Genomic DNA, 12,659 nt, shown 5'->3' on the forward strand with positions numbered 1-12,659 from the left:
GTGGTGTTTAATTCAATTTACGCTTTTCCCAGTTTTATTTATTATTTTTGTGATTTCTCTATAATTCTCATTAATTTAAAATAATATCTAATTACAAATCTAAAGTAATTCTCAGGTTCTATAATGAGCGAGAGATTGTTATCCGTCTCTAGAATTATTACAATAACCAGAAAATTAATTATTTTTAACGGCTGACAATTTTCTTTATCTGTATCAGACAAACAAGAAAACAAGAAAATCATCTTTACATCGTCATTGTACAAATCCTATGGCATGCGCTTTATATTATAATATACATGGTAGAATTAGCGTCGGGTTAATTATTTTCTTGGCACTTTGCAAATATAATAGGAACGTGCATTATTTTAGAGATAAAATATACGTATATATATGTATATGTGTATATGTGTATATAGAGAGACTTTGTTCCCACATTTTATAAAGCCGTTTGTGAAAGCTCGTTGTATATTTGCGTGAGTAAGGATCCGTCGAAGCTGTTCAGCGATACACCGTCCTCGCTGTCAATATTCGCAATTCTGAAAAAGAAGTAGAGCGCTCATGTGTATTGCCCCTTCAATTAAACTCACAGTTATTAATCAGTGCAATTAATTGATCGTTCATTACCAAAATCTGCGCGTTAAATGGACATCGCTTATAGAGCGTGTCTTATGCCAGCTGCGCATGCGAAACAAATTATTTCCAACGCCAATAATTATTTATATATCGAATTCGAATACATGTAAGTAGATTTTCATATATTAAATTATCATTTTCGTGAAGTTCTCAAAAACTCACCCTTTTCCGGCGTCTTGCCGTTTAATTCCGTCGAGCAGGCTCATTATGGAGGGAGTCAGGGTCGGACGAAATACCTGAAATAGTCGCGTTAATTTTGTTGGAATTGAGTTGGCTTTAACTTTAAATTACTCAGATTGAAACCGGGTACTCACAGTTACGGCCGTGCATCGCATCTCGCGGAGATCGATATTCCTGAAAAGATCGTGGATCAGCAACTCCTCTATGCTGGTAAAGTGATTTTCCGATTCCGTGAATATCAATTCCAGAAATCTCACGACCTGAAATTGAAATACGTAGCGCATATATTCTCATTGTATGAATAGATCACACCGGGTTGTTATTGCGATCGATTCTACCTGTGGATACATTTCGATCTCTGATAGCTGGACGGCAGATGGTCTGAAGGTACATAATTCGTAGCCGGCGCACATTTCGAATAGCATGTGTCCTGGTAATGTAAAAATTAGTTTTATTAAAAATTATTTATTAAAAATTACATTTGAAAATTGAAATAAAATTTCATTGAAGAAATGCAACATTGAGCTCGGTTAAATAAAAAATCATATTGAAAAATTGGTACTTTATTAAAATATATCACCGAAAAGATTGTGTACACAAAATTATATTAAAATATTACAAAATACAAAGATCTAATTTAAAATCGTATTAAAGTCTTATATCCTGCCAGAAAATAGATATAGAAAGTGATCATAAAAATTGTATTAAAAAGTATTTCGCCGACGCTCATTATATTAATAATTAAAGAGTTGATTTAAAATTCCTTTGAAAAGCTTAGCATCAAAGAATAATTGTTCTTTACCGAAACATATAATATCAATCGAGGTGGCATGCGTTAATCGGGACGTCACAATGGGATGTATGCGACTGGTGAAGCCTAGAAGAGTGTTCTCCAGACCGGCTAGTCTCGCAACGCCATTCTGAATCACCACGTTGCCCGAATGGAGATGAGTCACCGTGGGGAATCCTCGTTCCTTCAGGAACACCAACGCTTCCAATATTTGGCGTCCCATTCGTTGCACTTGCGGTAGTGTGAGTGCCTTGCCTCGCGCATACTTGTGAGTCCAATCCTCATTCCAGCAGTTTCGCTCGATCTGCCACAGGACAGTATTTTTATTAAGACATCCTGTCTTCAGGAATCTCAAATATACAGAGAAAAATTTTTTGCGTTCTTATATAGCGATTGCAAATAAATGACCTTCGATTATCTAAAATGGATCTCACATTATTCGAATTTAATCGATTAAGTGAAGTTTAATTTGCTAAGATGCTTGATATTGGCAAGAAGATGGAAAGAATGGTATCTAATAAAATTTCGGTTAAGGGGAAAAGTGAGTAAACCAATTAGTTTCAGATCGATCAAGAAGTGCGAAGATAAAGTTCGTACTTCTTTACTCTTCTGAAGGACTGAATCCATTTCTACGTCACGAAGCACTTACGCCGTGTATTAGATCCTTAAGGCTGCCCTGATTGATGGGTTGCACCAGGACGATGTACGTTTGGTCCTCATACTCGAGAAAATCGACGTGAAAGACAGGGCAGATGTAGGGATGTTGTAAGGCCAGGAACAGATTGTTCAAGATGTCCTTGGTGGAGGGACAGACAGTCAATGGACAGTTCTGATTCAACGGCACCAAAGTCAGCAATCTGTCCGTCTTCAGCGACGTATCTCTCACCATAAACCAGTACTTGTCTACTCTCGATCCTAAAGATACATATTTTAACGATATTTTAACAGTTGCACACATCAGCTTTCTCTTTTATACAAAGTTTCTCGAAGACAGCCAGTAAACGCTGATATGAAAAAGAAAATTTAAGTCTCTGGACATAAAATCGTGTGATTATCGATTTTTTATCGCTATCGGTAACTCCTCCTTTAATTTTCTAGTTTCTTAGATTTTTATAATTTGTCCCCATTTTACTACTTTTTCATTTCTACTTAGCTTCGTTGCAATCTTATCGAGGAATGCCTTATGATTTCAGAACACCTTGTATATCGTTTATTTGGCACTTCGACGGCTTCGACGGAATCACGAGAGCGAAAAGAGGGCTCACCGATGTTATTGAGCTGTTTGATGAGAGCGAAACGTGACGTTTTCCCGATGTAGTCCTGACAGATTGATAAAGCACGATCGCGGGATCTCTTTTCCATCTCCATGTACTCGACTCCATCCTCGCTGACAGGTTTCGAGCCATGATTCAGCGCTGTGTAACGGCCGTTCCTGTTGGGAATACGCAAAATTCTATTTTATCATGCCTTCTTATTTAAAGCCCTTTTTATTTCTCCTTTCTCTCTTTTTTTCCGTCCGGTTTATCTCCGAGAAGACAAAATGCAGGCTTTGTAGCCTTACTTTCATTAACGATTTAATCATCTTAAAAACATTTAGAATCATTTTGGACATTTCGGATCTGCATGCCATCAGAATCCAATTATTAAGTACCCAATGTTTGAAAAAGTTTCCGCAGTTACTAAAGGCAATAATAATAAATGAAAAATAATGCAAATGACCAGATTTCTAAGAAGACAGCAAAATAAAGCAAGATAAGTATCTGTACGTATATATTGTAACGTATTTCAAAAAGTTTCCATGATTAACAAAGGGATATTGAAGGAATAATAACGAACGAAAGAAATGCAGATTGCCAGAGCTTCAAGAATACAGCGGAATAAAATAACGCGTATCCGTGTATACATATTTATACGGGTCGTTCTTAATCGTCTAAGAAATTAATATTATTTTTCATATTTTATATATCATATTTATATAAAAAAAACAACAAAAAAAAAACGTTTTCTACCTGCTGTCGAAAGGTGCCGCGGGGCTTTGCGTTCGCCTAGGCAACTCTTGTGCATTATCGCGCCTCTGGCAGCAACAAAAGCGGATTAGATTCGCGAGCCACGGATTACGGTGCGGTCGCGTATCAAAGCGCCACGTTGCTCTGAGGCTGCAAGGGGTTTCATCCAACAATAAAAAAATAAAAAGAAAAAACAAAAAGAAAGAAGAATCGACACAGTGGTTATATGTATATATTATCAGTCGGCCTTAATGTGGCTTGCATTTTCCCACGCAAGGACATGGTAATTGAATTAACGCAATCGCGTTACATGTGCCGAGTGTCCCGGGACTCCATCTCGTTCTGAATTATCGGAGAACGAGGCAGGCCATTTCGATATTTCAAGAATGATGAAGAGGATCTTTTATCCCTTAACACTCTTTGCATTTGCATGGCTTTGCCATTACCTGCGCGTTGGAACACGGAAATTTCCGTCCACTCGATGATCGCTCGCCGAAGGCTCCCGATGAACGTGCGGTTGCGCACAACTCATTACTGACCGGACATTTTCCCGAAACGACGTGAAAAAAAAAAAAACAAACGATTATCGTACGAGAAACGATTTATTATCGTTACAACGCCCGTGACGACAAACGTGCGAAAGCGAAAAATACGACGATAAGAGCTGAATGTCTGAGGTGTTTTCGACGGACTCGCTCTTGGTTTACAAACAGAGACGCCCAAGGATGACACAAATAATTGAAGCGGCTAGTTTAATAGGATATACAATGATGTCAGCGGACAATATTAGATCTGCTATTAGGCGGAATGCCGTTAACGCAAACGGGGAAAATCATTATTAATGTAAAGCGACAATATTGACAATAATTATCCCTGTGCCTGTTGATTTCTCGTCGCAGCAACAAGTAATAGCTGGTTCAGCACCGTATGTACTATTGCTATACGCGTGAATAATACATATCCCAAGGGGATAAACCGGCTCGTCGGAGGAATCATATCTCGCCTGCTGGAGGAGAATGGCTGGGGATCGAGACGTTGCAATTTATATTTTACGTCTTAACACAATTCCTTTCCTCACGAATGTCTCTACCGAATGTTGGTTGGAAGATATGAGAGGAAATAACTTGAACCGATTTTCTTATAAAAAGTCACTTCTGAAATATTTAAATTTTGGAATATATTAATCATCTTCCAGGGTGTAATTCTATTCTTTTAATTTCGTAACGTTTTGTAACTTTCGTAAGTTGTAATTTTACAACTTTATAACTGTATCATATTGCCTCTACGAGTCTATAATTGTACAGTTGTGCAATTCCGTAATTTTACCTTCAGCCTTAATATTTCACAGCTCCCCGTCTATTTCCACAGTAGCTTCATAATCTTCAAACTTTTTGAAGCTCTATCGTATAAAATCGTATAAAATTTTACAACTCCATAATTCTCCCTGGTCGTTCTACAAAATCCATAGTTCATAAATTATGGATCCTGTCTCCGCCGGTTAATTTTAACCGACCGCGAATCCGGCGCGAGACCGGCGAGACTATAAAGGCCGACGAAGATGCACGGTCTTTTCACCCCTGAAATACTCACTTGACGTCTCCCTGATCCTTGTATCCCCGTGCCGCTGACACGCGGCTGAAGAGCAGCCGTGCCAGATTGTCCAGCTTGTTCGCCAGCTGATGGCCCTTGTCGTCCTCGCTCTCGTTCTCGTCCTCCGTGCTCACGCTGCGACCACGTCGCAACGAGCCCCGCGCGGTGCTCATCGCCCTGGGGTTCAGCTCGGTGGCACTCTGCGTCCTGCGATTGACGGCGCGGCGGCGGCGACGGGTGCTCGAGTGACCGGTACGATGCTGACAGAATCTGTCGTGACCGGTCACCTCCGACTCGCGGTTCCGCTGCCCGTCACCGTCGTCCTTCTTGTTTAGGCTCTGATAGAGGTTGAACATCGCTGCGCCGCGATTACCTTGGCGAGTGTTGCTGTTTGGTCCCGGCGCGCCTAAAAATCCATTTTGCCAGCCTGCCTTTTTAAACTTTAATCCCCGAAAAAGCACTTTGGCGAATGGATCGCCAAGCCTCGCTATTTTCATGTTTTTTTTTACGTAAAATTACTGTGTAAATATTTAACGAGAGCCGATTGTTTTACACTGTTAAAGGATGAAGTTTAAACCAATACCTTGAGTTAGATAACATTTTGTTATTTTTAATTCCTATGTGTGTCGAAACAAAACAGTGTTATTTTAACTCCATTGGTCTAGTTAAATTAACATTGTTTTAGTTAAATTAATGACCTGTCGAGTAGGAGCAGTGACGACTTATAAGAACAGTTAAAAATAACTCAAATTGAGTATAATTTGACCCTATGAAATTAACAGTTCAGTGTACACATTCTTCATGATCTTCTTACATGATGCTGATTATACTGTTGCACAAATATGACAACAGCTATTGGATTTCCAAATAAGAGTCAGGTAGACACAACATTTAATAATAATGATTGTACTAAAAATAATTAATGAATAATGAATAATTAATGTTTTCTAATTTCTTCAAATGCAAGCAATTTCCTTTCAGAGGAAATTTATGATATGGAGATTTTTAAACTGATAAACTGACGACTGATAGAAACGAAAAATCATTTTTTCATTGCAAAGATAAAACTGAAAATTTCATTATACACTATTTTAGAGATACGAAATATATTCCTCGTATTGTTTTATTATTATGTTTTATTATCACGATATGTGATATTATTTCAATTTTGTCGTAATACATTTTTTCGTGAAAATGTCAAATATTAGATGCGTAATATTGAGAATTACTTAATTTTTAGAAGTACAAAATATTTTTAAAGAAAGCTATGTAATTTAAAGAGTAAGAGATAATTTGAATGTATAACTGTCATGTATTAAATTACTTTTATATTTTTATTTTATTCCAAATTCAAAGACATTTGACATTTTGTATCCCAAATTCAAAGACACTTAAATTTCTTTCACGGGCAATTTATTTTATTATTTAAAAAGAACACGTTGTGAATGATAGAGAAAAAAAAGATATCCATTCTGATTTCGTATCTTTCCACGTTAGATAAAGGAAAAATGGAAATAAAAGAGAGGAAAGGTTTTAATTGACGTTATGCGGAGCGTTGTCGATGAACCGCTTCTTTTAACAAGCTTTATAAACTGACGGATTTTTCCTCTGACCTTTCTCAATCTAATTTCGCAATCGAAGCAAATTATTGCGAGCCATATCGCGAAAGATACAGGCGAATGCATTATTAAGCGCGGAATCGTCCAGCTATTAATACTGCTCTCGAGATTCCAGATCGATATGAACTGAATAAACGCGTTTCCTCTCGAAACACCGATCATTTGTCAGTGTGCACAGGGTGTTCTATTTCAAGTCCCGTTGAAGCCTCGCACACTCTGAAAAGTCTGAAATCTATTGGACACGGGGAGAAAAATGGTAGAAAGGAAGGTAGTGTGCGTCCTCAAGAGTATTACGTGATCGAATTAGCATTATTCTTCGCGGAAGTCTCATCCCTTGCGATATATTTCTTCTCTGCATGTGTCGTATATATCTACCGCCATATATATATATATATAGGTAAAAATTGTATATATAAGAAGATATCGCTCATATAACGGTATCGTCAAGAATTGCTTTATATCAAATTAGTAGCTACTAAGCTAAGTAGTTCGAGAAGGATATTGATCGCTCAAGACACAATTCACGAGTAAAATAGTAAGCAAAGTATATATCGGGCGATCGTACTTATTAAGTTTTCTCATCTGAAATTTACTTCCTGAAAATATTTTTTATTAAATGTGCAATATGAGTGACAAATAATATTGACAAAAGCAACAGTATTGATATTAAAAACGTTAACTTTGTTAATACTATTCTTCCCTCGATATCTTCTATTATCATTGATTCTATTAATGTCGATTAAATTATTGTAATGCTAAAGCAAGTTTCTTTGTGACATTCTGTGCATTTTCTATCGTTGAATCGTATTTATTCAAATAATCGATAATCGATGCAAATTAATCCGCACCTTACCGTTAGTAAAGGCGAATCACCGTTGGATGTTGAATTTTCTCGTGAAATTATTCGGCAAAATATCACAGAGGATCGGTTGGTCCGCAGAATCGTTGGTCGCTGAAATCTCGGCGCACGCGGCGCGATCTCAGAAATGCTAAAAAATACACGAAAAAATATGAACCTTTGCATACCAAATTGATAAAAACAAAAAAGGAAGTGTTCAGTTTTCTCCTATATGACTTTACGTAAATCAGTTTGTCTATACAGAACGCTTTGAAATAACGACAATATATGACAATATAAATTTAAATTAATGTTAAAGGAAATATAAGTGTATTATGAATATATAGGATATTTTGTAATAATTGTCCGCAAGAAAATAAAATGTATTTCCATAGTGTATCAGAACGCGTTATAAGTATCCTTATCCGTTGCTCGGCAACGAAGGCGCGGTATACACTGCGGAGTCGATAGTTCACGTACGTTCCACATTTTTAAGGAAAGTCCTGTGGATATATAAATCCTTCAATCTGTCTTTGGATACGTGAACTTCTTTTTAAATATATAAATTTCTGTGAATCGAAGAAAAAATGCAGTGTTACCGAGGACTTAAAAGGACTTTGGGAATATCGCATTAAATCTTTCGAATGATTATCCAACAAACGTTTCACAGATCACGTTCTCCGTAAAACCACCCTTATTTCGTCTCTTTCGCCACTTTCGTATGAAATCTTGTAAAGCGACATAAAATTGCATTTCATTATTTACAATAAATAAATAGATTTTCGTACCGAGGAGATTGAAAACGTGACGATCCACTGACTTTCTCGGAACGGGTGCAACGTACTCTCGGGGAGAAGTTGGAGGAGCGTCCTCGCGGGTTATCGACCTCCGCGGGGGTCGTGTGGGCAGTGGTACGGCGCGCGAGGATCCCGAGGACCGACATGCGGGTGTCCCGCCGTGACGGAGACGCGACGCGCGACTTGAGACGAAGACGCGTGCGGGTGGGACGACGCTCGGCGGCCTCCGCCGAGCAACGGGGCTGGGTGGACACTGATGAGAGCGCGCGATCCCGGCGACGGCGGTGGGGCCACGACTGACCCGGCGCGACACAGATTCCGTTCCGCGCAACCACCCTCCACCCTGCCGCGCCTCGCCCTCGCGAGGACGGCAAGGTAAATGCACGGACGGCCGGATATCTGACGCGGAAAGTTTGGCAACTTGTGGACTCCCGTCCGTGAGGAAGATCAGCAAAGTGTATCCGAAAACACCTCCTTCCTTCCTTCTCGCCTTCTTGTCGAAGGTCTGAGCGAAATCGCGAAGCTAACGAACGTTGTTGCAAATGAAAGGCATTTCCGTGCGAACAAGCTTCTGGAAATAAGACGGACTTAGAAGTGCTTCTCCAAGCGCTGATCCAATGCATCAATTTTGGCAGACAAGAATTATCGTCGGATTCTCGTAATGTATATGAAACAAACGGTGCGAAAAAATAATCATGCAGAAAAAGAAATATTAATTGGATAAATGTGCGATTAGCTAGGTATCTACTGTACGAATTATATACTCTGCACATGTTTCATCAGAGGTATTTTTAATTAAATAAACCATGTAATTTTTACATGTGCACGAGTTATTCTACACTTTTGCTCGAAGACTCGACACGAACTCTAAGCCCTGCAGCTTTAAGGTTGCTTTCAGGGACAGTAACTATATCTGAGAAATCGTAAATAGTTTGGTCTAGAAATATAGTGTTTCTCTTTCATCATATGCGAGTTTCTCAAGGAAGGAATAAAGTATAAATTTATATATAGAGAAATTAAACTTTTCTTATTCTAATTTAACTTAAATTAACTTTTCTTATACTTTATTTAAATACTCTTATAGACTTATAATACATCTTTTTGGCATAAAAAAAAGTTTTTATAATGTTTTTGTACTATAAAAATAGAAAAATAGAAAACATACGTGCGCACACGCGACACATTTATGCATTTTAATTTTGTCCCTTTGAGTAACGTTGTCCTTTTTTTCTTTCTTCTTTTAACATGGCGAAAATATAGGTAAATCATCTTGTTCTTCTTTTCACTCTATGTCTTCCTCAACTACAGCTTTGTATTGCAATTTCCATTTATTTATAGGACAACCGTATATCTGCAATTCACATATTAATCATTTACATCATTTACAACAACCAGTGTGCTTCATTTATAATAAAATAGAAAAAAATTCTATTAAATATTAAATTTGTTTGAAATTCAATTGACTTTTAGAAATATATTATCATCTTTGTTATACCATTAAATGTAGTATATATATTTTTGTGCTTACCTCTCCGACAAATGTCAAGGCGGAACGATAGGTGAGCTCATTTTTCGCACGAGATCCCCATGAATACTCGAATTTCGTTGGATCGTACTTATCTATCATTGTCTTCTCAAGATATCTCTGATTTACAAACTCCTGTGCGTAAATAAATCTTATTTAGAAATCAATTATGATTTTGAACTAAACTATAGTTGACTGTTAATAGCTAGCTTCTTACCACAGTCACCAACTGATTAACGTCGCCAAAATATTCATGTTGAAAATTATCACCATTTATAATACCCAGATGTCGAAAGAAGTCCCATAGTACTTCTGTGAAAATATTTCACTTATTTTTCAACATTAATTTATTACAGTAAGTTTCTTGTAAAAATTTAATATATAATTTATTTTTGTAACAAATTAATATTATACAAGATATATATTACGTGTTATTGTTATAATATGCAAAATTTGAAAGAGTAAAAATCACCTTCTTTGCACGATTCGCCATACATAAAAATATGTACAAGTACAAGATACAACAGCACCTGCTTATGGCTATCGCGGAAGGTGAGGTGTGGAAGATGGTTTTCTATTTCGTTCACCATCATGTATTTATTGTTTTCAACTTCTATTAGATTGTATCCAAATACCTATCAAATACCACAACTTGTTTGAAAATTTTAACTTTATAAATACAATTCTATTTTTAAAACGGTTTGCTTTGTGGAACAATCATGCAATTACATAAATAACGATTGTAAAGACAGGTATACCTCAGATAATTGTCCGTTCACTTTCTCTATAATCGAACGGAACATTTTGCTATTTCCACCTAGTACATTTTTAACGATATGCGTTTTCTGTATAGGCTGTTTATTGCGATCTGCGGCAAAGAGATATCTTATTACGCTACTGATTAGTTGCGTGTCCTTTTCTGCCTCCATTTTCTGCGAGCTCATATGTGATTCCGTAACGGCCGAAGTTCTAGTACGTCGTTGGGACGATGTGCTAGCTATATCCTGCGAGCTCATATGTGATTCCGTAAGAGTCGAAGGTCTAGTACGTCGTTGCGACGATGTGCTAGCTATATCCTGTGAGCTCATATGTGATTCCGTAAGGGTCGAAGTTCTAGTACGTCGTTGGGACGATGTGCTAGCTATATCCTGCGAGCTCATATGTGATTCCGTAAAGGTCGAAGGTCTAGTACGTCGTTGCGACGATACGCTGGCTTTACTCGGACCAGGAAGGTCTTGGGAGTCAAAGAAGAGATCGTCACTACTCTCTCTCTGAAATCCTTTTTTTCTACCTATAAACACATCAATTTCCATTTAATATATAGAATTTCAGGTTATGACAATTAATGCTACTCCATTCCAATTTGAAAAATAGAAGGAAGACCTTATCATATATATATATGTAAGAGACATATTTCAACTTCCTTCTGTCTCTTATCTTAGATTTAGAGCTTCGTAGCTAGCTTCATAAAAAAAGGGAAATGATACACGTCGATTTTATTCTGAAGCACGAGTACAATATAAATATATTCTTACCCATTTTGGAAATTTAAGCGTCACTTCAGAAATCGGCTTTATCGTGGCGCACCTCGTGATGGATCTCTGTTGTCTCTTGTCTCCTAACTGTCCTTAACTCCTTACTAAATATAAAATAATGCAAGCGCGAGGCGCGAAATCGTACTACCCAAACGCCACCAAACGTCGTCTTTTATTTTGAGTAAGAGCTGCCCTCTGTAAACAACCAAGTTTGTGCGGAACCGGAAATCAGTCGCTGTGCACTATCGCCCCCTCTCGGTAAATGCTGCAAGCAGAATGAATAGAACAAATTAATACCTGCACCATCAATTTACAGTTTTCCTGTTTTAATCAGAAAAATTCGAAAGTAAATACAAATATGCTTAATTAAAAAAATTTTGGCTGTTTCGTAAATATTTTTATCTAGTGTATTATCTTATAGTGTTTCTGCTGCGTTTCCAAAATAATTTAGATAACAATACTCCAGGCGATAAAAGCAAGAATAAGAAACTTCGGAATATCTTCATTTTTCGTTTAAAAGTTTGTAATTTAAAAAAATTAATATTAATTAGTTATGAACATAAAGTGTAAATAAGCGAATCGCAGCTGTATTAAATGATATACCCGAAAGGCATGATATATTGATTATTAATTAAAAATGTAATCTTACATAATATATTTTTGCGATATTAATAAATTCAATTACTGTATACACTGTACGTGCAATATTAAAATTTAATTGCGTATTTTCGATTAATCAACTGTAGGCTTTTATTAGCCATCTAGCTATTTAACTCACGTAGTGTCACGTGATACCGGATCGAAATTGCCGCGCCGCTCTTGGGTCCGTTCCGTTTCACGCATATGCGCGCATTTATCTATAGCATACGTTTACTCTACGTTTACTATAGAAAATGAGCGCATATGCGTGAAACGGAACGGACCTCTTATTACGTGAAATATACCGCGCGGGAGACGAAGCGTCTCCGCCATATTGATCACCTCCCTCCTTCCATTTCCATGCAGAACGCCGCGCGGGACGGATCGACGGATCAGCTCCGGAATGAGCGGCTTCGCGACTCGTTTTATTGGTAAGAGTATAACGTTTATTAACTTCGCATTCATTATTTACTGCAGCACCTATCGTGTAGTATACATTCAGCGTTC

General features: G+C 37.5%; 2 protein-coding genes across 4 annotated transcripts in view; both read right to left on the reverse strand.

Annotated features, from left to right (window-relative positions):
- Position 1: 1 nt before the first annotated feature.
- Positions 2-9,377, reverse strand: Slob (Slowpoke binding protein). Of its 3 annotated transcripts, XM_071704106.1 has the most exons (11): positions 8,445-9,377; positions 7,672-7,807; positions 5,200-5,605; positions 2,869-3,035; positions 2,253-2,518; positions 1,616-1,907; positions 1,152-1,243; positions 948-1,073; positions 796-869; positions 625-675; positions 2-536 (listed from the first exon to the last, which is right to left on the reverse strand). In XM_071704106.1, coding segments are annotated over exons 3-11 (1,425 nt in total). In that variant the 5' UTR covers positions 5,556-5,605; positions 7,672-7,807; positions 8,445-9,377; the 3' UTR covers positions 2-535. The 3 variants fall into 3 exon arrangements, with proteins under 3 accessions (XP_071560207.1, XP_071560205.1, XP_071560206.1); XM_071704104.1 differs by lacking the exon at positions 625-675; XM_071704105.1 differs by lacking the exon at positions 625-675 and having other exon boundaries at positions 5,200-5,626.
- Positions 9,378-9,500: 123 nt separating this feature from the next.
- The window catches only part of LOC139771396 (non-structural maintenance of chromosomes element 3 homolog), a 161,502-nt gene continuing 158,343 nt past the window's right edge, over positions 9,501-12,659 (reverse strand). The window contains exons 6-11 of the mRNA XM_071704127.1: positions 11,514-11,778; positions 10,737-11,269; positions 10,451-10,613; positions 10,196-10,290; positions 9,982-10,113; positions 9,501-9,804 (exon numbers count right to left, since the gene is read on the reverse strand). Of these exons, the coding sequence (XP_071560228.1) occupies positions 9,736-9,804; positions 9,982-10,113; positions 10,196-10,290; positions 10,451-10,613; positions 10,737-11,269; positions 11,514-11,517 (996 nt within the window). The 5' untranslated portion in view covers positions 11,518-11,778 and the 3' untranslated portion in view covers positions 9,501-9,735. The remainder of the gene's footprint in view (positions 9,805-9,981; positions 10,114-10,195; positions 10,291-10,450; positions 10,614-10,736; positions 11,270-11,513; positions 11,779-12,659) is intronic.

The sequence above is a fragment of the Temnothorax nylanderi genome, unplaced genomic scaffold, assembly GCF_030848795.1.
Source record: "Temnothorax nylanderi isolate EJ_2023f unplaced genomic scaffold, tnyl_v1.0 TNYL_tig0039_pilon, whole genome shotgun sequence".
NCBI classification, from domain to species: domain Eukaryota; kingdom Metazoa; phylum Arthropoda; class Insecta; order Hymenoptera; family Formicidae; genus Temnothorax; species Temnothorax nylanderi.